We start from the raw sequence: 26,738 nt of genomic DNA, 5'->3' as shown, positions 1-26,738 counted from the left end.
TATAGCCTCAAAAAGCCATTAGCACCAGTCCTGCATTTTTTCAAAGCTCCACTTGTGCTCGTTTCTGCTCTATAAAATTAGAAATTATGCATCCCTACATGCTGACTTGGTTACAAATTGAAAACATAAACTAGACTCTGAACAAAACTAGCTTAAATGGAAATTTAATCAATTCTTAGTATCTGTTATAATTGTGAATCACAAATTGCTGTAGTTTCTGACATCAAACATTCACACTATAAAACATCAAGACATTGCATGCTAAGATATTAAAACAAAGAGACACGTTATGCTTGTGTGTGTGCTCTGGCACTGAGCTCAGACTCCAAAAATGTACTTCTAAGACACCACAAAGCAATCTGCTGCCACATCTGATTTTCGCATGACGACTGAGCTTTGTTGTTGACCTCAGGAGGCGCTCGGATTTTTGACAAGTTCTGCTCTACATTGGAATGATTGTATGATTTTAATTACAGGAAATTTCAGAATAGGAAGGACAACTGGGACTTCCTTGGGACTCTTTTTGCCCATTTTGCTGTCCATGGCTTTATGTCTTTGTATTGTTGTGTTTTGGCAGTGACACAAACGTAATTATTTGTATTTAATTATTCTTTACTTTAAGTGGGCTTCTCTTCTTGACTAAAATACTTTTTAAAAAATTGTATTGCACATTTTGGGAGTGTCTGACGTTGTTTTGAGCATCATTAGTGAAATATTGTAAAAGTACATGTTGAGGCCAATGAAGAGCTTAGAGTAAATAACATGTGCAGCAACCTGGGAGCTTCCTTTGTCCAAGAATAGTAAGCAGAGGGAATTCAGCAAAGGGAAAAAAAGGGGGCTTTTGTTCATGACGAAGCAAAGACCTTACGTCAATTTCATAACAAAGACCTTCTTCCGACCGGGCAAAGACAGAATGTTAGGTTGACTGGTGATTCTAAATTGTCTGTAGGTCTGAATGGGAGAGTGACTGGTTTCAGCCTTGTGATAGACCTCTTCAGGATGTACCCTGGCTCTCTCCATATGGCAGCTGGGATAGGCTCTAGCCCAATCACGACCCTGAATTGGATAAGCGGACAAAAATAGATGGAGAGATGCTTCTCTTCGTCTGCATGTTCCTCTTACTATTTTAAGTGATGCTGATAAGCTCGTTTAAAGCTCCTTTAAATTCTGATAAGCTGAAGAGAAATGGAAGCAACGTTTTTAGATTTATGCTGAAACTAGTCTTTACATGGAGGCTGGCAGGCACCAAGTTCAAGATCACAATGGCATGTATAGGAATGGTTTGAGCGATCTGGGATTAAAAGTTGAGCGTAATTAGTATGTGACAGAACGCTACAACAAAGGTGGACATCCAGGCAATGATATACCTGCTGCTCGGTCTGTGGCTTCTTGTCAGACTCGGGGACCACAACATTGTTTTTTGTAGACATTTCCCTCATTACTGGGTTTCAAAAATGTCGGTTTACTATTTTAGTACCTGGTCAGTACCAGGTACTATGACCTAATATGAAACCCTGAAAGCTGGGGCAAACTGCGGCCATGCAAAAAGGGCTCAAGTCTCTAGCGGCAGTCAAAAAGCCCACAGAGTGTGAAGTGACTGTCCCACTTGTGAACGTGAAGCCCTCGGAAACACCTCCAGCACTGGACAAGTGTGGCCTCAGGTCAGGGTGCTAATTGAAACGAGGACCCAAATAAAGAAAAGGAGATGAGTGGCAAAGCTAATTGGTAATTTTTTTCATCTTGTGTTCTACGCTCTTACGCATACTTTTGAATCGCATTAGTTGTTCCTGGCTGCTGGCTTTATGTTATATTCACCATAAAGATAAAAGAAAAGAAGAAAGGAAGTGAATCTTTTTACCAAAATGACAAAATTTTCCATAAATTTCAAAACTATTCAAGAGTTTTTTGTTAGTTTTCTTTATATTGTTAAAAATTGTAATAAAATAACGCATTGACTGTGCTCGTTTACCTTGATCTAATCAGGCTTATTACACAGCCTCTAAAAACAGACAAGTGTGTGAACTCACAAAAAAAGGTGTTCTTCATTTCCATCCTGCTCTGCCAAATTAAATGGTAAAGATCAGAGACGCCGTTCCATTGAAATATTAACAAAGGTGATCAGAAAGACTCTCAGACTTCATCTGGACTAGGTCTACCAACACTCACAACCTGCTCTGTGTTTCTGACTGCTTGATGATTCAAACCAGCAACCATTAAAAAAAAGGGGGGGAAGGCTCCCTTAATTTGCCCCATGTGCAGAGTGAAAGTGTCAAAAAAGGTTTAACTGGACAGCGATCGAGCTGATTTGACTGTGTTACAAAATGTCTCACCGTTCACATCTTGAAAGACAGTTTGAACCTCTCCAGGTGTCTGTAACCATAAAAAGCAGAAAAAAATCCTCAAGTTTAAAGGCAAACTACCTATTTCTCACAGAGCAAAGTTTTCTGTAAGAGATTAAAATGAGGATGGTGTTTGATGTAAGGCTTCTCATTTGTTTGAAATGGTTATGAATGAGTGCAGTGGCCCCATCCCCCCACCCTTCTCCTGGCCCTGCCCAGGATAAAATGCAGGACAACTGAGCCGCTGCCTTCACAGAAGAGAGGACTGACTGACTGCACACAGCAGAGCGTGGCTTCGCTTGCCTCACTGCTTCGCTGCCCTGTGCTCGCAGACTCTGACACACACAGACACACTCTCGCTGCCTCTCTCTGTCACAAACACCTCCCATACTCACTCCCTCTCTTTCTCACTCACTCTTTCTCTCTCAGTATCACATACACACACGCACAAACACACACACACACACACACACACACTAGAAGTAGTCAACTCTTTCTCTGCCACGGGTCAGCAATTCAGACAGGCAACTTGTTCCTACCCAGCTGGAAACAGCAGAGCATTGCAAGGTGCACGCACACATGCTTAAACTGGCACAGAAACACACTTGTACATTTACACTCACTCATTCAAACACACGTATGTGAATCCTCATAGAGCCCAGGACTTTAATTATGGACCAGTGAAGAAGACTTCAGTCAAAGGAAGAGACGACAAACGAGCAAGGAGCAGCATCAAGGAGGAACTTCAAAAAGCTGGATTTGTTAAATTGCGACACTTTGTTAAAGGAGGAGAGAAAAAGAATAAAAAAAACACAACTGAAGATGACAACTGGAGGAACTCTGGCAAAACTGATTCTGTAGGAAGGAAGGCCCGCTTTCAGCCCAAAGTGGAGACCGGCTGTGACATCCAGAGGATTTGCTGTAAGTGCCGCTTCCCTTCCTTCTCTCCCTCCACAGGGACTTCTCCTGATCATCAGCATGCCTACAGCTTGCACAAGGTGCACCTTGGGAGTCTGACCCACCATGTGCAGATGGACGGCGTCCGCAGTTCATTTCTGTCCTGAAGCTGCCCTCAGCACCACCGCTACAACTGCAGCCTCTGCTGGTCCACATTTCCCCCTGCCTAGTGCAGCCTCACTCTGCCTGGCATGCTTCACCGTGCTCTTGGTCACCGCTGGTACTGTCACGGGGGCCTGTCCTCCTCAAGTAGGGCATGAACCCCTTCAGGTGCTCGCAAGCGGAATCAACTGTTCATGGACACTGGAAAGGCACACGCGCAGTTATAATCACTTAGAGGGTGACGTCCGACTTCGGCGACTTTACTCTGCCAACAAGTTCTTCCTCTGCATTGACAAAACCGGCAAGGTGGACGGCACTCGACGTAAAAACTACGCTGACAGTAAGTAAAGTGAGAAAAAGTTGCATATCTGAAATTTGTGTCAGAGGGAGGATACCCTGTGACGTTTTCGGATTTATTTTTATGGCTGAACTTTCTTATCTGTTCACTTTTACAGCTGTTTATGGGGATATCCCTTAGTCATATCACTGCTGAGCAATTTGTGTTGCGTTGTTTAGAGCAGGGCGGAAGCGTTGCTAGGTAGGAAGGGAATAACCTAGAGATGGTTTAGACCCCTCGTGGGACAGCAGGCACTGAGGAAAGACAAAGTGGTCTTGGAAAAAAAAAAAGTTTCCCTTTCACTGGGAATTAACCTGTCAAAACTGTGGTGAAAGTGCATCAGTCATACTGAAACACTTTTTTCCAACACAGACCAATTTGTAATCTTCACAGTTCATCTGCTCTGTTGGTAAATGGTAAATGGACTGGTCCTTATATAGCGCTTTTCTACTCTATCTGAGCACTCAAAGCGCTTTATTGTGATTTTATATGGCTTTCTGTGGGTGTGCATGCAAGTAGGAATTTCATCTAAAATTCTCTAGCAGTGTGGCTTTGCCCGGAAACCCACATTATGTCTGACGAGTTAAACCAGATAAAACTGCAGTATGTCAAATCACGGTGCTCAACTGGATGAGCATATTCAGACAGATCTGTGTGGTTCAGTTTGTAATCTGTCGGACAATCTATGCTTTGTGGACACTTGAGAAAACCTTGTTCATGCAGTGATGGTTTCTTAACCACCATTACTTGACCAGGTCAGATGAACTGATTCTGGTCATGATCTGACCTTCCTCTCCATTAGTCACTGGCTGACTGACTTATTGTTGGACAGCTCTTAGAGACATTTTTGTCTTTGACTGTAATATTTATGTGTTTGGTTCTTAATGCCTTTTTATACAAGGGGGTGAGTCAGAGTTTTTCCATACAGCTACTGGGGGAGAACAGCTGCTGCGTCCAGCTAACAAGCCAGTCAGTCTGTTGCCACCATTTCAGCGATCTCCAAGCGGCAGACTGGATGACATTTGTTAACCTGTCGGGATTAGTCACCTGGCAGAACCTTTAAAAGCCACACACACTGGTATAAATTCAAATTGAGATGAATTATTACTGTGTTAAATTTGGACCTGTGGGCATATCCAAGTTGGGACATTATTCTTTCACATTAGTGGTAATAAATGTCAGCTACCATAACAAAATACTACTCCCAAACTTTGCTTGTATTTGACAGTTTGACAGAAGTCATGCCGAAGGACTGAAAGACATTTGGCAAAAAGAAGAAATTGACATTTAAAATGTCTTAAAACAGCAAAATTGATTGTGAAATGTATGCTTTTTTACTTTTTGCCAATTGGGTCATTTACTCTTAGGAGGCTGTAGTAGCCATTAATGAAAAAGTACAGTCCCCTTAGATGTAATGTCCTCATACACTTTAGCCATCATCCTCTCATTTCCTTTGGTGGAAAGAACGGTTCTTTCGGCACTCACACAGAATGAGGGTGTGTTCTGCACCCTGAGCTGAGCACCGTGCCAAACCAGCGGTCATGTAGGCTTTGCCTTAGATTTAACAAAATGAACCTTGTGGTCAGCCTGTGGTTGCAACTCACACTGGGACAGATCTGGTTTAAGACCATTTTGAGATCTCCTTTTCTGTTTAAGAGCACTGTTACTCTTGCGGAGACCTTGAAATTAAACTGTAAGTGTCCTGAGCAAGAGAATTTCACTATGCTATAGACTGGAGGCAGAACAAGTAGAAAGTTATACATGGTAAATGACGTAAATCAGGTACTAGACATGAAAGACAATGCATTAGTAATCTTTTTTTAAGATTTCTAATAAATTGAGATATATTTTTTCCATCTGATTTAAAAATAGTGTAATATATATGATGTAGCTTGTGGGAATCTACTTGCAAAAACACATAGATCCTTACAGAGACCAATACCGAGAGACCCAGTACTAATTCTGCCTTTAATATACTTGTGTAACCTATAGCGTTTCCTAGTGCTAGTCTTAGCCCCATCCTCCACCTGCTCCGCACTCTGTCCTCTGGTTTGCCCTTACACTCTTGTCGACACAGCTCTGCTGCCCCGACAGCTTTGCCTGCTACACCCAAGCACCGTCCCTCACCTCCGCCTCACCAACCTCAGTTTTTCCAGCCCCAGCTCACAACTCTCAGGTGCAAAAACAGTTGGAATTAGTCAACAGACTCGCTGCTAATTGAGGCTGGAAAATATTGTATCAATCCCAGTGGAGTAGGGGCATGGAACAGCTGAGGGAAGGGGCAAGTGGGAGACATGCTAACTTAAAGGGCTCGAGGATTTAAAGGATGAGACAGCTGGACGGGGCTGAAGGGAGATAAAGAATACAAAACACGTATGTGGCAAATAAACCTGTTTTTATTTTACAGCCTTCAGTTTTAATTCATGATGAACGACTTATGAGTGTGACATAAAGAGCCTAAAGTCAATTGTCAAGTCATTAAAACAGCCTTGTAGTTGAAGGACAGTTTTAATTCTCTTTTTGTACGACTATGTAGAAGCAGACTAAACAGCCTGAATATATATCAGTTATGAGACCCCCCCCCCCAAAAAAAAAAAAAAATCAAAAATAATTATTCCATGTGAGTATGAGTGTGGAAATACACAGAAAAATCACACTAAAACAAAAACAGCAGACTCCATCCACAAAATTTCCTCAAGTTTTTTTTTTTTTCTCAGTCAGGGAAGTTGTAAATTATCGGCTATATTTGTTAATCAAACTAGAGACAAATCAAGATAAATTATCTTGCTATGATCTGAGTACATCCTGTCAACCTACATGCTCCAATTATAGTTCCACATATAATAAAAAAAGATTATAAGTGTTACTAAAAATAACTTGTTGAAACAGCCGCACGAAGAGTCAAAGTGCAGTCCTTTGAGAGACCAGAAGGGAGGGTGACAACATGTTTTTCTTTTGAACTATGGTAAAGCAGAAAATGATCTAGAGGGAAAAACACACCCAAGTGTTTACAAAAGCTTCAGAGGCAGGTACACATCATATCCTGTCATGGGCTACCGATCGTAGCCTTCTAATTAGACTGTCCTGAAGCACAACAGCTGCGCAGACACACCCGGCAACTGGTTTGTGATCAATTACAATAGTTATAGGCGCCTAGTGTATTAATACAGCATATGTAATTATTAAAGTCCAGTTTAATTAACAAATGAAGGCTACTTGTAATTGTAATTGTCAAGTCTGTGATTTATTTTACAAAATCTTTTTTGGCAAGCCACCCTGTGTATATTTTATTGCATGTTTTAATTTTTTCCTCATATTTTAAATAGATGGACTAAATGTGTGTGGCTACAATCATCAAACACTTGGTCGGCCTCCAGTAGCATCAGCCAGTTCATAAAGTGACACCGCTACAACTGCAAAAAGTCACTGTGGCCAGACTAGCTTAATTTTGCCTCTATAGCCTCTCAGCTCTCGCAGCCGGGGTGTGATGTATTTACTAAATTTCCCTTGGTGTGCAACATGTTACTGTTTGATGTGAAAGTTTTCCAAGTTCATGGGTGTATTTGACTTGGAGCAAAACCATGGGGTGAAAACCTTCCACCCAACTGAAATATGTTGTGGAAATTATTAAAAGTTTTCATACACAGGGGAAACTGTCACTCACAAAAGAGAGACTGACTTGAATTTTAAAATCATAAAAGGACAAGACAAGTGTGGCGGACAGTCTTGCAAAGACAATATATTTGTTTTTTTGTTTTTTTTAAGATGGACAGTGTCAAAAAAGGATGTGGAGTAGGAGCAAAAAAATTTAATCTTTATTTTTTAACTGTAAAACTCAATTTATTGCATTTTACAGAGAAGTAGTTTGTGAAACAACATTTGTTTTTATTTTCATTGTCATGCACGTCTTGGCACACATATTTTCACATACACAAATTTTAATTGTTTAAGTCTCACATGTATATAGTCATGTGCTATACTGCTACTCATTTGTGTGACATACTAAAGCCCTAGTTGACTACGCATGCATAGCGCTTTAAAGCAATGGCAAAACAAAGCATCAGGCAATTTTAAAATACCAATGTTCATCATCGACCCACGTTTTACTTTGGGGACAATGTCACTAAACAACAGATTTTACAAAATGTCTGTTCTGTGCTGTCTGCCATTTTAAAGGTGGAAAGAGGGTTATTCTACCCTGGCCTTTTTTTTTAACCTCACCATGACTCACCATTAATTCTGCTATAGCTCAGACGGGGATGTGTGACTGGATCAACAGCACCAAGGCTGGAGGGGCCAAAGGGGGAAGCACCTGGCTGAAGGAAGTACTTTGGTGTTTTGAATTGGAAGAATACACATGTTAATGAGGCTAGGAGAAGGGCTGGGGCGTGCTCTGCTTAGTATTGAGGTGGAAATTAAAGGCTAGAAGAGTGCTGGAGCGCTTCCCGTTGCTCATTAGGCATTAAGGTTTCCTCTGGGTTGTCTCAACTGAGAAGGGATTCGTGGACATTTTGGATGCCAATAGGAGGGTAAAATCCCACGAATCATGCATTAACCCCCCAGTCTTCACTGTAAAGGCACGGCCACAGCTTGTCTGAGAAAAAAAAATGAAATCAGTACTTAGATTGTGGTTTGTGTTATTAAGAGACAAAAAAAATCCCACATAAAAAATCACAGATACACGTTTATGTTTAACAGGCATGTTAAAATCCTTCATACAAATTTACAGACTATCACTGTCCTGGGAACATTGGAGGACAAGAGTGTCAGTGTCAGGCTAATTAGCAGAGCATCCCTGGTTTCTGCCACATGGGTTTGATGTCTTGAATGGGCCCTAGAAATGTAGCAATTAGTAGCTAACAACCTTTAGTAGTCTGGCTCCAGCTCCTCTCTGGGGTTTACGGGGTTCATCAGCAGGTTTATAGAGTCTGACTTTGGCACTGACAACCGAGTCCTTTATAACATCGCACAGCTATGGACATCCTGTGGGTGTGAAGGTAACACAAAAGGGAAGACTTCACAGTTCCAGCAACCAACAGCTTGAACCTTGACACCATTGACTGAAGACGTGCTCCTTAAGTCTGTAAAAAGCAGAGAATGACTTGATAGCAAGATAGAAATACATCAATATCCAAATGGTTTTTACCAGAAAAGTATTAAGGTGCATAGTAGACCAAGACTACCTATTCTATAAATATTAATTGGGCCATGGAGGATGAGTAGTTTTTGCATTACTTTTCATCCCCTTCGCATAAGGAGACTTGTTGCTTTCCAAAAGCTACACTATGATTTAGGTGCTTTAAACATCAGTGTAACGAGCAACAATTATTGCCAGTAGAGCAACGCAAATCTGAACATGTTCACAGCCAAGCTCTTCATTTTTAGAGTGAAAAATATGGCCTTTTCCTCAATGTGAGCACATTGGTGCTCTTATTACAGTAAGAGCTTTCTGTGGAAGGTGTAAAACATATTAATTAAATCAGCTGGGAACAGACGACTAGCTAGCCTTACTCATGCAGGACCACATGTTTGAAATCATTCACCAAAGGAAATATTCATGAAGGAGCAGCTGCCACTTACATCTCGAATCGTACACATGCACACACACGTGCACTGACGTAATCAGCCCACTGAGACAGAGGAAAGCGGTCTTGCCTCAACCTTAGATAGACCAAGACATTTTGACCCTTCCAATAAAGCCTCTCACCTCGCCGCTTGAACTGAGCCAGACATCATGTCTTGGACGGCGTTTAACCACTGGCCCAGGAATAAAGAAGCTGAAAGAGAACCCCTGCTGTAGATGGGGAGAAAAAGAAACAACTTGGCATCCCTAAATACAGTCATGGCTGACTGGCTACAGCTACAAGAGTTTAAAGGTGTTTGAATTTAACCTAAAATCACTGGAAGAATTGCACTAGGAATGCAATGCACCTGTTACCCTTAAAGCACATATGCCTCTCTGTAAAGTTTTATCATAAGAGAGCGCAATAGGAGGCTATAAAACCAGAGGCTATTCTCTGAGGTGACTTTCAGGTGAATCTGGGGCTTCTCTACCATATAAGTTACAAGAACACGTGGAAGCTCTAGCGCGTGCAGATTTTAATCTCTCTCACAAACATAAACAGATCAACCAAAGTCTGCCTATCAGCCTGTGTGGCAAAATATTGACATGCTGTTAGGCAATTAAGTCATAACATGTGTGATTTTGTGTACGAGTGCAGAATGAAAATCACACACCTTGTGTCTACTACGGGCTAATCGCAGTTACATCAGTGCTAAAAGTTATTAGAAAGTCAACATTAATAAGTCAACATTCTTTATCATGATGTTGTGTCGTGTTTTCTGGGCAATTTAAGATTATGTTAAGAAACTTTATGCCTGACTAAAAGTCTACAGTCAGGCAAAGAACTCTTAAAAATGTAATGCTCATTTAAATAAAATCGCACTGTTAAAACTGGCTTTGGATGGTGAATGTTAAGGGGATTACCAAATTTGGAACCAAATGTAGAAATGCATATAATATAACTTGCAGCTGGATTGGACCTTAAAGGAGAAAAATCTATAAAATCAAAAAGGTTTTACTGCATTTTAACGATATTTGGTTCAAAATAATGCAATAATATGTAAGATATATTCAAAAAACTGAGGCAAAGAGGTTACCTTAAGGCTATTTTCACCATACTTACAATCAGTGTTGGTCAAGTTACTTGAAAAAAGTAATCAGTAACTAATTACTGATTACTTCCCCAAAAAAGTAATCCCGTTACTTTACTGATTACTTATTTTCAAAAGTAATTAATTACTTAGTTACTTTTTAAAAACACGATTTACAACCTGAATAGGTGAAAAAGCGATAGATCTTTCAGCCCAATTCTACTTTTTCTGCACAATCCATCATACAAAATGTAATCAAATGGAAAGGTCCCTTTTTAAAACTTGTTTTATTAGTTTTAATCTTTTAACTTTATGCATCAAGCAAAAATTTAATTATATGCAACATTCTCTGACTGGAAGAAATTTGTTTAATATTTAAACCTATTTTCTGCACATTCCAGCACATAAAATATTTTTTTGTGTGTGTTTACACTCACTCTTTCAAATAGATGCAAGTAAAACACAGCAGAAAATAAATAAAGTCACAGACTAGCGGTCCTGTTTTACCTGTAAAGCAGGAGTAGGGTAGGCGGAGGTTTACCCTGGTGCAGGTGTCCCGCAGCGGTCAGTGGAAGGATACGGCAGTTTCTCTGTGAGTTTCCCATTACATCATAGCGCACTCGGTGCTTGCTTGGAAGTTTAGGGGGTTTTTTCGCTGTAAAAAGAAGTTTTCTTCCCACGCACAACAGACACTAATGTTTTTGTCACTTTTTATGGAATCAAACTCAAAGTAAGGTCAGTACTTCCACGCTTTAAACGCTGCACGCTCATACTCTCTCCCGCACTCGATATATGATCCATTGTTGATCTGCACACAGCTGTTGCCACGAACATCGCACTTGCTTACGTCACTGTAATGAGACATTCTTGCAAAAAAAATCACGGTTTTAGTAACGCAGTAACGCAGCGTTCCTACGGGAAAGTAACGGTAATCTAATTACCGTTTTTGCATTAGTAATCCCTTACTTTCCTCGTTACTTGAAAAAAGTAATCGGATTACAGTAACGCGTTACAAGTACGCGTCACTGCCCATCTCTGCTTACAATATACTTACAATACAGCACATATTGAGGCAGTTGTTGTTGTTATTTGGCCCAAATAAAACTGAATTGAACTGAATTAGATTCAACTAGCTGGACTGAATAATTGTGTTCTAAGTTTGTTTCCTGAAAGTAGTAGCAGGATAATTAATGCAAATGTGAGAGACTAAAAACAGCAACTCTGGTTCAGTCTGTGCATTCCAACATCCTGAGACCATGCAGTCTTGTCTGAACTGCATTACAAACAACCCATACCTGCTTTTTTATCTCTGAGGCCATTTCACTAAATGAACATGGGCAGGATGTGAATATCATGTCAGCTCCTTGAATGTGCGTGTACGTTCCCAACGCATGTGCCTGTGTTTATACGTGTGCCACTGCAGGAGCATGAAGTGGACCCTAAGCTGAAAAAGATGTGCGTTTCCGTTCCCTAATGGTTAATATGAACCAGACCTTACCTTGTACTCAGTTCAGACGCATGCATGTTTCTGTGTTTGCATGCACACTGACATGTGCGAGCTTGCGTGCACGTGGGTGTTTTTCTCATCTGAAAGGCCACGTCCTCATTAGAACACAGAAGGTGGTACAAAGCATTGCAGTGCTATAGCTGAAACAGCATAGTCAACATCATGCATCACACCGCTTTTCTATAGCTCTTGGATCTTTGCACCATCGTTCTTCTTGCCTTGTTATTTTAGACCTACTTTTAAAAAACAGGGACGAATGGGCTGAATTTTCAGAGCTCAATGTTTTTTTATTTTTTTGTTCTGCAGTTGTCCAAAGCTGAGCAAAAATATCCATATGCATGTGAAACTCAATACATATGAATGTCAGTCTGTACATATCGATAAAAGCATACTTTCACTATTCTTTTTTTGACTGCCGGCCTTTCCTACCTGTCACCGTCTCTCTCCAGCTGTATCCATTTCCACCTTTCCTCCCCTGCAACGGATAGGATTGAGGTCAGGGCCCTTTGGCCAGTGGAGCAAGTGACAGCTCTGACAGGTTGCCTGATTTCACTCTCGTGCCTTTTGTCACCTCCTGTATGCCCATCTCATTTTAATAATGTAAATATGGGGCAAGCTCAGGCCACAGAGAATATTCTGTGTCCTGGTGCTCAGTCACTGGAAACTCACTGCACACCTGAATTGCATATGCACATACCTAAAACTGGCAGTACTCTCCAAACTAAATCAGGTTTCTTTATTTTTTTAGCCTACTACTGAACAAATACACTGGACTGGAAAACTGCAAAAACTATGTGGGATTTAAATGACAGTTATTTAAAAATAATACTGATAATATATAATAGTACTGCCATATAAACATGCCAGCCAACGATGTATCACGATTCGCGTTATCTTGGATTGATTGTTGAGATTAAAAAGCTCTCTCGGTTTTAAACTTTGTAAGTACTGTTATCATTTTATTAGACTTGCTGCAGCAGAGGACAAGACATTTGTTTCTGTCGTTAGTATGTGTTAAGCACCAAAAACATGCACTGGCCACTGGCCAGCGTTCAGTGGACCTGTTTAATCTCCCACTTTGCTTTTCTTTTAACATGATCAAGTTTCTGGTCCATCCTGAGAAGCTATTTTTGAAATTAGGAAGGTTTGCTTGATGGAGATTATTACTGTATTCAGTTGCACATTCAGGGTGCACAGTTCTTCTCATGGCCAGATGTGTATAAGTAGCCAAGTGTCCCCCCTTTATGAAGTATTGTGCATTCACAATGAAAAATACTATAAAAAACTTCAGGATGTTTGTTTGGTTTTTATACTTTAATTAATTTCTAAGCTTCAAAAATGAAGAAATATACAGAAAAGGTCTTCTAATTGTATTTATTTCCTAGATTTTGAATTGAAGTTGGGAAACTTGTTGTTACTGACTCCAACCTGGCATTAATATCGAATGCATGCATTTTTTGAATAAGTTTAAGCAATTAAGCTGCATTTATCATACCTGCCTGCACACACATTTTTAGCTCAGGGTTTTTATTTATTTTGTTGAAGAAACTTTTTCACTCAAATTCAAAGGTTAAATCTATTTGAAAGTGACTGCAGCTGCTTGGTTGGTTCCACTATCAGTGATCTTTATATATCTTTTTTCGCCAGAGCATCCTAAAGATGAGGGTAGAAACCAGCAAAAACAATGTCTTTCCCTGAGTATGCTTACACCCACTGAATCCAATCTGAACAACCAACCATATAAGACACAGATGCAATTCACCTGCTTAGTGTTATTTATTAAGTAGCAGGGTAGATGACCTCAGTTTAACGTGGATCCCGCCATCCCTGCTGCGCTCCTGGGGTATCTTAAAGTTCAGGAAAATTCAGAAGCTGTGAGTCACAAACCTCTAGCAGATCAGCTCATAACTATCTGTGAAGCCTTTGATAGTCTGCCGTCCGCTTGTTACGGATGTGATGCATGATTTGGAGGCAGTTTGCTCTCCCTGGTCTCCCTCCCTGATTAAAGAGAATGCCTCCTGGTCGGAGATTACAGCCACTTGGTACCACACAGGCACAGACGAACAGGAGTGGTGCACACTGTGGGCTTCGTTAACCTTTTTCACCTCTCCAATCCCTCAGTTTGACTACAGCAGGCCTCCACCCCCACTAACCTAAACCTTCCAGTCGTCCTCTAGTATACCCTCTTCTGGATAGCTTGCCTCCCCATCTGCTCTTATAAATTTAGGGTTTGGTAGGGTCTGATTCGGCATCCTGGGGGTCCCTAATGAACTGATTGAAGTTCCATTACATACAATCAAAGCTTTGCTTGGCCAAGGAAGCTTGTGTTCAGTGATATAACAACCATGGATGACATGCTGACAGAACCTCTAGACACACTAATGACTCGGAAGTGTGTGGTAAAGAAGAGCCCAGTGTTTTATTAAGAGTAGAAGCAATGTTTATGAGGAGTGAAATTGTTCACATGCACACACATACAGCTGCCTCCCCGACACACGCACAACGTATCCAGATGTGGATGGTGATTTTGGAGTATTGGGTCAGTCTGTCTGGGGATAAATCAGACAGGCTAATCTGTCCTGTGAGGGGATGGAGGGTAATTGGTCACATTTGACCCCCCAACCTTGCGGACTGTGGGAACGCAGGCTTTATCTACCAGCGGTAATTGGCTAATGAAACACTTCCGCAGCTCTTCCACTAGATTGTCATCCACCGGTTGGGATAGGGTGAGGCATATGTGTGTATGTGTATGTGAGTGTGGCCGGCAAAAGAGGCCAAAAGGCATGTATGTGTGGGTGAGAGTGTGTGTCTGTGTGTAGTCTAGAGAAAATGGCAGGATGCGGAACTCCCTTTGGCCATCTCTACAACTTTATCAACAGAATCAGTCTCACGACGCCTGCAGCATTCTGATACATTGACAGACCACACATTAATGGTTGTGTGGTTGCCATTACAAGTTAAATTTAGTTTTCAAGTGGAAATAGTTAATGTTATTCAAATTCAATTTCAACTGATGCCAGGTCTTTTTGTAATGCACATACCAATTTGTGTTTGCAGCATTCAGGTTATATCCTTTCTACCACGGTAGATAAGGTGAGTATCAACTAACCCACCGCCGTGGTTCAAGTCATGTAGATTTTGCGTTTTGTAGTCATTTTGTGTGATCATTTATCTGGGCAAACTCATGCCCACATCAATTTAAAGATGGGAAACTCAACAGGGAGAGAGTGAGATGTGGGGGTAGAGGGTACTAAGAAAAAAAAGGCTAAAGTTACGGTCGTGAGACAATGTCTCTGAGGTCCCATCAAGTGAGCCATTCATAGATGCAGGTCTACCAGTTTGTGGAGCCAAGGAGACACTCCGATAGAGTGGGGCCCAGGGTGGCCTTGTCTTTTTGTCCCAAGCTGACCCCTGCACTCCTGCTTGGCCTCTACGCCCCTCACCTGGCCTGTCCCAGCGCACTGGTAAGAAGATACCTGTAATTTGCTCTAATGGCCTTTGAAAGACCTGACTAGGCTAATCCCTGGAGTACTTCTCCTAGCACAACCGTATGAAAAGGTGGGGGTAACTGGGCCGAGTGTGAGTCCTGAAAGAGGACCGGTCTCTGGATTGTGTGTGAGAGAATGTCACCCCTTGCGGCCGGGGCTGGGGCAGAGGGAGTGTGGGAGTCAGCTTTCAGCAGATCACCACCATGCGGCTTGTTCACAGGCTCCGAAAACCTGCGCACTGGCTTGCACAGAGGTAGATCGGCTCGGCTTTACACCTCCCTCAGTAGCCAGTGTGACAGGGAGGTAGAGTGGCCTGAAAACCTGCATGGACACAACAACGTCAGGTTATACACAACTTTGAAAGACTGCACTTCAAATCATTTTGGAATTTTCTCTGTAACCTGCTCTAATGTTTGTCGTCGTGGATGAAATCAGCAAAATTAGCAATATACACAAACTGATTCATTTATTGCTGCAGGGCTGTGAAAAGCTAAGAAAAAAGCAATAACAATAATAATAATGATAATAAGAATAATAGGAATAGAAGTTCAATTCAATTCAATTTTATTTATATAGCGGCAAATCGCAACAACAGTCACCTCAAGGCGCTTTATATTGCACAGTAGATCGTACAATAATAGATACAGAGAAAAACCCAACAATCACATGACCCCCTATGAGCAAGCACTTTGACGACAGTGGGAAGGAAAAACTCCCTTTTAACAGGAAGAAACCTCCAGCAGAACCAGGCTCAGGGAGGGGCGGGGCCATCTGCTGCGACCGGTTGGGGTGAGACAAGGAAGAGAGGATGAAAGACATGCTGTGGAAGAGAGACAGAGATTAATAACAGATATGATTCAATGCAGAGAAGTCTATTAACACACAGTGAGTGAGAAAGGTGACTGGAAAAGAAAAAACTCAATGCATCATGGGAATCCCCGGCAGCCTACGTCTATTGCAGCATAACTAAGGGAGGATTCAGGGTCACCTGGTCCAGCCCTAACTATATGCTTTAGCAAAAAGGAAAGTTTTAAGCCTAATCTTAAAAGTAGAGATAGTGTCTGTCTCCTGAATCCAAACTGGAAGCTGGTTCCACAGAAGAGGGGCCTGAAAACTGAAGGCTCTCCCTCCCATTCTACTGTTAAATACTTTAAGAACAACAAGTAGGGCTGCAGTGCGAGAGCGAAGTGCTCTAATAGGGTGATATGGTACTACAAGGTCATAAAGATAAGATGGGGTCTGATTATTTAAGACCTTGTATGTGAGGAGCAGGATTTTGAATTCAATTCTGGATTTAACAGGAAGCCAATGAAGGGAAGTCAAAACAGGAGAAATATGCTCTCTCTTTCTAGTCCCTGTCAGGACTCTTGCTGCAGCATTTTGGATTAACTGAAGGCATTTCAGGGAGGTTTTAGGACTTCCTGATAATAATGAATTGCAGTAGTCCAGCCTGGAAGTAATAAATGCACGAACTAGTTTTTCAGCGTCACTCTGAGACAGGATATTTCTAATTTTAGAGATGTTGCGCAAATGGAAGAAAGCAGTCTTACATATTTGTTTAATATGTGCATTGAAGGACATATCCTGGTCAAAAATGACTCCAAGGTTCCTCACAGCATTACTGGAAGCCAAGGTAATGCCATCCAGAGTAAGAATCTGGTTAGATACCATATTTCTAAGATTTTCAGGGCCGAGTACAATAATCTCAGTTTGATCTGAATTAAGAAGCAGAAAGTTAGCGGCCATCCAGGTCTTTATGTCTTTAAGACATTCCTGCAGTTTAACTAATTGGTGTGTGTTATCTGGCTTCATGGACAGATAGAGCTGGGTGTCATCTGCATAGCAGTGAAAATGTCTTCTAATGATGCTGCCTAGGGGAAGCATGTATAGTGTAAACAGAATTGGTCCTAGCACTGAACCCTGTGGAACACCATAATTGACCTTAGTGTGTGAAGAGGACTCTCCATTTACATGCACAAATTGGAGTCTATTAGATAGATATGATACAAACCACTGCAGTGCAGTACCTGTAATACCTACAACGTGCTCTAATCGCGCTAAGAGAATATTACGGTCGACAGTATCAAACGCTGCACTAAGGTCTAGCAGGACAAGCACAGAGATGAGTCCACTGTCAGAGGCCATAAGAAGATCATTTGTAACCTTCACTAAAGCTGTTTCTGTGCTGTGATGAGCTCTGAAACCTGACTGAAACTCTTCAAATAAGCCATTCCTCTGCAGATGATCTGTTAGCTGTTTGACAACTACTCTTTCAAGGATTTTTGATATGAAAGGAAGGTTGGAGATTGGCCTATGATTAGCTAAGACAGCTGGGTCTAGAGATGCTTTTTAAGTAAAGGTTTAACTACAGCCAGCTTGAAGGCCTGTGGTACATAGCCAATTATTAGAGATCATATTTAAGATTGAAGCATTAATAAATGGCAGGACTTCTTTGAGCAGTTTTGTAGGAATGGGGTCTAAAAGACACGTTGATGGTTTGGAGGAAGCAATTATTGAAGTTAACTCAGAAAGATCAATTGGAGAAAAAGAGTCTAAATGAACATCAATGGTACTAAGAGTAGCTGTAGATAATATTACATCTGTGGGATGATTATTGGTAATTTTTTCTCTAATGATTAAAATTTTATTTGTGAAGAAGTTCATGAAGTCATTACTAGCTAACATTAAAGGCATTGTTGGCTCAACAGTGCTGATCCATTTAAACGAACATAATCATCCGGCTGCAACCAGGTTTCTGTAAGGCAAAGTAAATCGATTTGTTGATCAATTATTAAGTCATGTACTAACAGAGACTTGGAGGAGAGAGACCTAATATTTAATAATCCACATTTCACTGTTTTACTCTTTGGTTCAGATGTGGATACTGTATTGTTCTTAGCAGTAGTAGTAGTAGTAGAAAAATAGTAGGCTGAAAATAAGATCCAGGCACTGAATATGGACTGAAATTTTTTTTTAAAAGACAGAATCTTATCAGTCTCATCTTAACCCTCATCTCTCCTGAGAGTTTAATGGAATGTGGGAAAGCAAGTGATACATGGGCAGGGAAGAGCAACCCTCTGCAAGTCTTTTCTCTCCTTTCTTCCTGTTCTTTCTATCCATCGTCCTTTTTCTTTCTTTTGACAGGATGGGCCACATACAAGGGAATGTATTTGGACAGAAAGCACACATGCAAACCAGTTTCGCTGTGTCCTACTTCCCTGAGTTAGTGGCCTTTGTATACAGTTATATTTAAATGACAGCACACATGCATACGTGTGTGCTGAGTAATTAAGAGGCTGACAGCATGTTTATGTCTGCAGAAGTTCAAGTGCGTAAGAAAAAGGGTGCAAACGTAACCCTGTTTCTTATTTCCTTTGCTGTTATCTTAGTTGTGTATTTTTTTCAATTTGGTTTGATCAAAGCCTTCATGACTTCATCTGACTGAATTCAAAGCTAAACTAAGCAAGAGAAACACTGTTCAGGCTTCCAGACAGTCTGAGCTCATTCAAGGAACAGAATCAGATCTCAGGCCAAGGTTTTCAGCATACTGGATGCGCTTCTTTGACTAACATGTGGTGGATGATATGACTGAGGGTTGGCTAATTCATCTACTCAGTATGTTAGAGATTTTTTTTAGGGTTTTTATTTACTTTCTAGCCCTCGTCGGGGGAAAAAACACTAAAAACCTACAAACTCAGTGTTTGTGTGTCACTGCCTTTCATGTTTACTGTGCGTGCGAATAGCCCAACCCCACTCGGCTTAGCTCAGGGCAGACATATCTTATAGCTGCCGGTAAAAGGATGAAATAAATCATCCCAGCCCTGTAAGAGTTAATAGGTATGATGCATGTCCGGAGACCCATTGCAAAGGGGCCAGCAAGGAGGGAGAGGAAGACCTAGCCAGGGAAATAACTAGAATGAAACAGCAAAACCACAAAGGACAGTGAAAATCAGGCTGACTATTTAAAGACATTGAGAAAAGGGAAGGTACAGTTTATAGAAAGGTGTGACAGTGATACTTTCATATACAACACACACAATATCCATAAATCCTGAAACAGCAGTCTCAGAGAGGCAGCTCCTTTTAAAGAGACTGTAAATTTTCTATTGCTGTCCAGAACTGGTTGGTCTATTAAGCCACAGTGGGATTGCATCATTTGTATTTTAAACCTGATCACCCTCATTCAAACAAAAATAAATGTCACCATGATGAAACATAGTCAACACTGACTCAACTAAAGGTGTGTATGTATTAATGAAAATGAATATAAAGTTCCACTGGATTAAATGCCCCCAGAAATGAGGTCAGCTGACTTCCTAAATATACAGAATGACCACATTTTCCATCGCTGGGAGTTTCTTCTTGCCTTATGGCATGGCTGTAAGATGACAGCGCTAGGATTGTGAAAGAACGCTTCAAATGGATTGGCCAGCACAGATTCCAGACTTTAATATCACTGAGAATATGGGATGTGCTGGAGAAGAGGTTAGTGGTCTGACTATCCAGGTCATCATTACATGGATGTTGCATGAGCCTATTGAAATAAGCATAGCATAGCATTTAACTGTGAGGCTTTCTTTTTGGGCATTGTAATAAGAATAAGAATAATAGTACCCATTATAGTAGTTAAAAACATGAGATTATGATGTTACTTAAAGCAGGAGATAGCAATTATTATGGCATATAACTCACAGAACTATGACCAAGAGTGCTACAGGAGTTTCAGACAACACATCAATGACATTACAATGTTAATTACCGCATATTTTTCCTTGGATATCTGTTGATAATGTTTGGATTTCAGGAGTTTTGAACATAAAGCAACTGTGAAATACACACATGAACATTTATCTTTTTTCTTTTTGCTCTTTTGTTTCTCCTTGGAGGAATCGTTTGTTTGAAGTTTCACTGGATTTCATACAAATCTGTGTTGTTGCCATTTGGTGGCAAAAAATACACTGAATCAAAGTTGTGTGATGGGCAGATGATGAATAATTAAACCTCATAAACTCACATGAAGCTGATGAAAGCTTTGTAAGCTCTTTATTTAAATGTAAATATTGTTAGTAATTCACTTCACATCATATTAAAGCATTGTTTATGGCCACTTTAACATTATTACTACTGGCTTGAGCTATAACTGCTATTGTGTACAAAGAAGCACATAGCTGATTGTGTTTACTTCACTTTGGAGATAACTGTAATACTCGTCATCCTGAGGAGGACCGGGTTAAGTGGCTTAGCGCAGCGCACTGGACAAAGAAAGCAAACTGGTTGTCCTTGAGAATGCACTCTGTGAGTGGTTTTCAGATGTAGAAGTAGGCATGTTAATCTGTGAGCATGTGATTAATATTGGAAACCAAGAAGGAAAAAAACCTTTTGCCACATGAAAACAAGGACTACCTTGGAATGGAAGACAATCCGGCAACTGAGAAACGTGATGAAATTGTCCCAATTCCACAATTTGATTGATAAAGTAAAATTCACTGGAAGAAACCTTAAGTCACAGTTCATGTTTAATATATTTGCTTGAACGCAGGTTTTCAGCTTGTGCTTCACCCCCATCTAGAGATCCCAGAGTCTCAGTCTGCAGGCTGAAATAGACGTAAATGACTAAGCGAATGTCAAGTCAACCTTCAAAGTTATGTGGTTATTCAGAGAAATTAGCTTAACTAAACCATACCTTACACATAACATACTGATAATCTGAAGTCTCCTTTGAAAGGGATTGGTATACATATTCATATTGCAAACCATTTAAAACCAACTGCTCACTATAAATATATTTTTTCTTATCTCTGCAGCCCTGTCAAAATCTACAAATAAAATAGAAGATCAGCTATCATATTAGCTTCTCATTGCAATGAGATCATCACTGCACTGGTATCACTTGTGTTCCAGCAGTGATATCAGACTTCTAATATATGAGCCTTATAAATAGACTGTCCTTCCCCTACCGATCAATACGATCGATAGGAAGTGTTTAAATTTCAGAAGCTAGCAAGCTATTGTTTGCCTCTTTACTATTTGATTACACTGCTTTAGCAATGCTATTTGGTCATATAATCAGTCTTTGCATATAATTATTGGGGTTGTCTTGTCAAGATATCAGCTTTGACCTCTGGTCTATTATTTCCCATTACTTATTAAATGAATGAGAAATATGGAATTGTGGCCTGAGTTTGTTTGGTTTCCTGTCAGATTGCAGGTTAAACTGTTCCCTTTGTTTATACAGTTAAAAGAGCTAACATGCAGAGAAGAGAAAGTTTCCCGTCTGAACCATGAGCTATGAACCATGCATGTTTCGTCATGCACCATTACCATTGGAATAATCACAAGTCTGTTCTAATTACAGCTTTTTCAGGAAGATGACATATAAACCAATCCGATGGTTTGTAGCACAATTATATGACTATGTTTGTTAAATTTAAGCCACCTTATCAAAACTGTTATCACCAACACACATTTTGCGTGTCTTTTGTCTTTTTCTTGACATAATGAACTCCACAAAACGAGATAAAGATGCATACTTTGGAACAGGATATTCCTGTTAGCATTCATGGTGTCATGCTCAGTTGACTACATGAAAAGTGATTAAGTGAAGAATGAATAAAAAGGCCTCAAAAGAGCAGTTCATATTGTGTCTAATTTGAGTTTCAAAAATAGCTGGATAAAGCCATCAAAGAGGCATTCTGGATTTACTATAAACGAAAGGTTTGATTTTGTTCCACGCATAATAAATGTGCAAATTTCACCCTGAGTTATTTGTGTTTATTTACATTTTTTTTCCATCTTTTTTTCCAATGGTGTCCAAAAACCCAAAGTTACTTAAAATTGCTGGAGCATATTTGTATTTTGGCAGGTGCATGTTAAATATTTAAATCTGGGATTAGCCAAGCAAAACTTTGCTTACCGAGAAGACCCTCCAAATTATTTACTGTACATTCAGGCCTCAACGTGCAAGTTTCCATATCACTGCACCTGTCAAGGCCTCCACTAGAAAGCTGGTTCTCATGGTAATCTCTCAAGGTGTTTAAAGGAATAGTGAGTGATGTAGCCTTTGTCTGTGCCGATACACACAGACGGCTGCTTTGCCCAGTACCAGACCCTTTGAGGGGGTCATGGCAGATCAAAGGTGCTGGTCACAGCCATTAGGCCTGGCAGCCCGAACCCGACATGAAAAGCTTGTTTTGAAAAGAAGGGCAGAAGGAAAAAAACAACAGGGCCCTCTTCGTTTAAAAAGCAAGCAAACTGTGAAATAATTGAAAAGGTATGTCAATCAAGACCAGGAGCACAGCGGGAACTCCAAGATTCCCAGGCTCTGCTCTGGTCGAGCACTGAGCCATGGAGGGCGGCTCAAGGGGGCAACCCAAGAAATTAAAGACCTGGGAAAAGGAACAAAAAGAAGACAGGAGGAAAGGAGTAGAAAAATATCTTTTTTTGCTCCGTCTTTCACTCTTTTCTACTCTAAATTTGTGATGGAAGGAACTATTTTGCCACAGTTTGCATAGCCCTATTCAAAATGCTCGGTCATTAATAAGATCTTGTCTAGCTCTTCACCTCTCAGGTGAGTAACAAAGACTTGTAGGGGAGTAGGGTGGAGGGGCTCAGGAGGCTTCTGCCCCCACCACCATCTCATAACCAGCACCTTCATCCTGTACTCCCTCCTTCCTCTTCCCCCATACCATGAGTCTGACAAAAGGGAACGCTGTGAGTGTCTCTCTCTTTCCTTTCTGCTTTTTTTCCAAGGTCAGAGAAGGCTTGAATGATCTGACGATGGGCTAACGTCCAAAAAATGGGGGACGGAAAGAAAAGAAAGAGTAAAAAGAGACTGAGTTAAAGACTTTTTCTATGCTTTTAAAAAAAACCCATGGAGAAGAAGTAAATGGCAAGTCCACAGTTGACTAGACATGTATAGTGCAGGATTTGCTTGTAATGGCAGCTTGAGCTTATTGACAGTCCCAGCCAAAACATGTCAAAGGTTAAGAGATCGTGCCAGTTGCAAGTGGGAAGCCAAAAGTGCCTTTTTCATGAGCTCAATGGGGCCATCAGTTGATACTTGTTTAGCAGAACGAGGCGAAGAAGTGACCTTCAGTTTCCAGTGCAACTCACTGACAAAGAGTTAATTTGTCTTCATTGTGTTTCTCCCTCTTCCATCAAACTGGGATTTTGTTCGACATTTGAAGCAGATTTTTGAATAAGAAATTACTCACAACTATATATATTTATATATATCATTATCTCAAAGTGTAGTGATCAATCAAAACAAGTTTTATGAAGTACTGAATCACTGCCTTACTGAATTTCAAAATGTTAGACACATCCAGAAACAGGGGCAATTTGTCAAACGGAATTTAATCTGATTTGCAGAGGCCATATCCTCATGACTATCTAATTTTAGCAAACTGACTTCAATCAATGCAACAGTTACAGATAAAAACGCGTAGTGCCTGTAAACCTATGTCAACATTATTCTTTCTGTGAGCGTAGAGCACTCCACCAAACTGACCTTTGGATTTCAGCAGTTAGAATAAGCTCTCTAATAGCTTGAAATACCTCACTCTGGTTTCTCAGGCTTTGAACACAATGGAGTGACTTTTCAAAGGGGGGACTGTGAGTTATATGGATCTAACTGGTCTTTATAGATGTGTGGTCAAGCGTCCAGAGCCCAAGTGATTCTTCTAGACAATGTGAAATCCCCATTCCATATCCTCAGATCTTTTGTGTCTACCGGCTACAACAATGAGTACGAATAAACTGAATAAAGTGTAGCGCATGAGACCTGGAGTAGGCCAGGAGAATATTTAAGGTGTTCCTTAATAAATTCCTTCTAGAGAACGCCCAAACCCATTGCAAGATCTATTAAAATAAGAAAAAAATACATTAAGTTCTTCAATATATATAGTTTATTTTTTATGTCCCAACATTAAAATTCAATTTAACTTTATTTCTATAGCGGCAAATTGCCCCAAGGCCCTTTATAATTATGCTCCTTACTCATATTTGCTTTAAACCTGATATGTTAAACCTGAGCAAACGTAGCTCTTTACATTCAGGTCCCTGCATTGTCTCCGATGTGACAAGCATGCTTCCATCACACCTACTGTGCCTGGAACTCAAGCCAGCAAATAACGACAATTACTGCTGGCACCACTTTCAGGCACCAGCGGTTTTCATTGGCCTGCACTAATCCCCCATAAACCCTTGCAGTGCAACAATCACCAGCAGAGGCTCAGCTAATTGCTGATGAGTCCCTTGCACGCTCCAGGTGCCACCATAGCGCACCCGGTGTTTGTAAACAGCACTCATAAAAAGGAGGCTACCATCAAAGTGGCAATGTTTTCTTGGAGGATCAGAGACAATGAGGAATGATGCGGGTACAGCTGGGCAGCTGATACCTGGATGGACTCCTTGCCTACAGTTTTGCACGAGCAGAGAGAGGGTTTAATTTACGTGTTCCAGTCAGAGAAGAAAAACACTCAACAGGGGTTTGTGTACTTTACCCCCCCCCCCCCCCCCTTTTTACTCTGTACTTCTTTGTATCACCTCATATAGACTATGACTTCACTTGGTAAACATGACTAGTGATGTTCAGGGCAAAAAATCCCTGATGTCAGATATTTCTGTGCAATACAAATACAGGCCATTTACCATTTCTGTGCTTAAAGTTTTTACAGCTCTGCAGATGTTCTGTGTTAGAGCAGCAACATTAGTCTGATGGCACTGATAGCCGCCTGGGGGCATAATCTATATGCAATTTTGTATTGTGCTGTCATTTGTATACGATTACGCAGAGATGCTATCATTTTGTCTTAAATACTGAAATGCACAAATGTGCACAGACAGAAAGGTTTTGGTTACTATCAATGGTGAGCGTTGGGGTGCCTCTGTACTGACCTCCTTAGTACAAATTGGAGCCAAAAATTTCAAATTTGGATACTTCACTCCAACATTCCTATTGGAACTGAATTTCAGTCAGGTTCTTGGGTAATTTGGCGTACCTCAGCTTTTTCCCTAAGAATGACTTCTTGACAGACACCTTCCACTGAGACCATTTCTGATGAAGCTTCAGTAAACAGTAGATGGATCAACTGAAGAGCCAGATGCATCTCTTAGGCCATATCTCAGGTCTTTGCTAGATTTTTTTTCCTGTTTCATAAGTACGTGACTTTCAGATACAGTTCATCTGATAGTTTTATAAGGCCTAACATTCATTTATTGTCCTCAATTTGTTTTTTATTTTTTATTAGTCTAGTTTCCTCAAATCTTTTAAAAATGTGATGCACACCATGGTGAAATGTATCAAGTTTTAGACTAATAGCTGTTTAGCAAAACTTGTTGGCGCAAAAAATACTATTTTATGTCTGTCAAACTGTAAATACAAATACAGAAATGAGAACAAATAATGTTTTTGACAGGCTCCTAGTAACAGAGTGGCTAAAGAGATCAGTTACAAACGGTTCTTTGCTAAGTTGTCAATTATGTATAGACAAAACACTGGCTCATCCTTTGAATATGGAGCCTTTTTTAATGTTTGAAATATTCATAGGCCAGTGTTAGGTAGATTAATGAATAATATAATTCCCATGAAAATGGTCAAATACGAGGACTGTATGAAAATGAGTGAAAAAGCAGTGAACAAAATTGAAAGACTCTTAGAAAGCATGGAGAACTATTAAACAAGACGATTAGTCTTGGGTTCGCTCGCCTCCTTGAGAAAAAATTGGCTTCTTGGAAACAAAATATAATGAAATTATAGGTGGCTCAAGAATTTTTCCTATTAGTTTATGTTTAGAAAGAAGTATAGTTCCATTATTAGTGAACAATTTAGGTAGAGGTATACTAAGCAGGAACCAAAGGTCTGAAAAATCAAGGAGATGCATTATCATTATTATTATTATTATTATTTATACAACTCATATTATTCATTCTAAATGTTAAGATTAGCATTTGCACTTAGTATCTGAACCATCCTGTACAAATAACTGCACAAATAAACAGACTTTAAAAACACACTACAGTGCAGCACCTGCAAAGCCACTGTTATTCTGTTATTTGCATTTCTTTTTCATCAGAACTATTCAGGAACTTTGTTCAGTCACTGCCCTGTACAAGACTTGTGGTTCTACCAAAACAGAAGAGGATTGGTCAGTTGGGAGACCTGTGGCCCAATGCTGCTTTTATGACTCATCACCATCATTTCCTACCAGCTTGCCTCATGCAGAACTTCAGCACCTTGATCTAGTGTTGTGTATACCCACTTCTGTCCAAAGCTAAGAAATCTTTCTTTTTCTTACAAATATCCAACTGTGGCCTTTTAGCAACAGAAAAGAAAGTATCTTTTCTGCTTCTCT

General features: G+C 40.4%; 1 protein-coding gene across 1 annotated transcript in view; it reads left to right on the top strand.

Annotated features, from left to right (window-relative positions):
• Positions 1 to 2,292: 2,292 nt before the first annotated feature.
• fgf22 (fibroblast growth factor 22) overlaps positions 2,293 to 26,738 on the top strand; it is a 30,905-nt gene continuing 6,459 nt past the window's right edge. Inside the window, exon 1 of the mRNA XM_040052781.1 lies at positions 2,293 to 3,738. Within this exon, the coding sequence (XP_039908715.1) occupies positions 3,363 to 3,738 (376 nt within the window). The 5' untranslated portion in view covers positions 2,293 to 3,362. The remainder of the gene's footprint in view (positions 3,739 to 26,738) is intronic.

This window comes from Simochromis diagramma, unplaced genomic scaffold, assembly GCF_900408965.1.
Source record: "Simochromis diagramma unplaced genomic scaffold, fSimDia1.1 OVJJ01000419.1, whole genome shotgun sequence".
Taxonomy (NCBI): Eukaryota; Metazoa; Chordata; class Actinopteri; order Cichliformes; family Cichlidae; genus Simochromis; species Simochromis diagramma.
The sequence above is the reverse complement of the archived record's forward strand: the minus strand, read 5'-3'. Positions and strand labels throughout refer to the sequence as shown.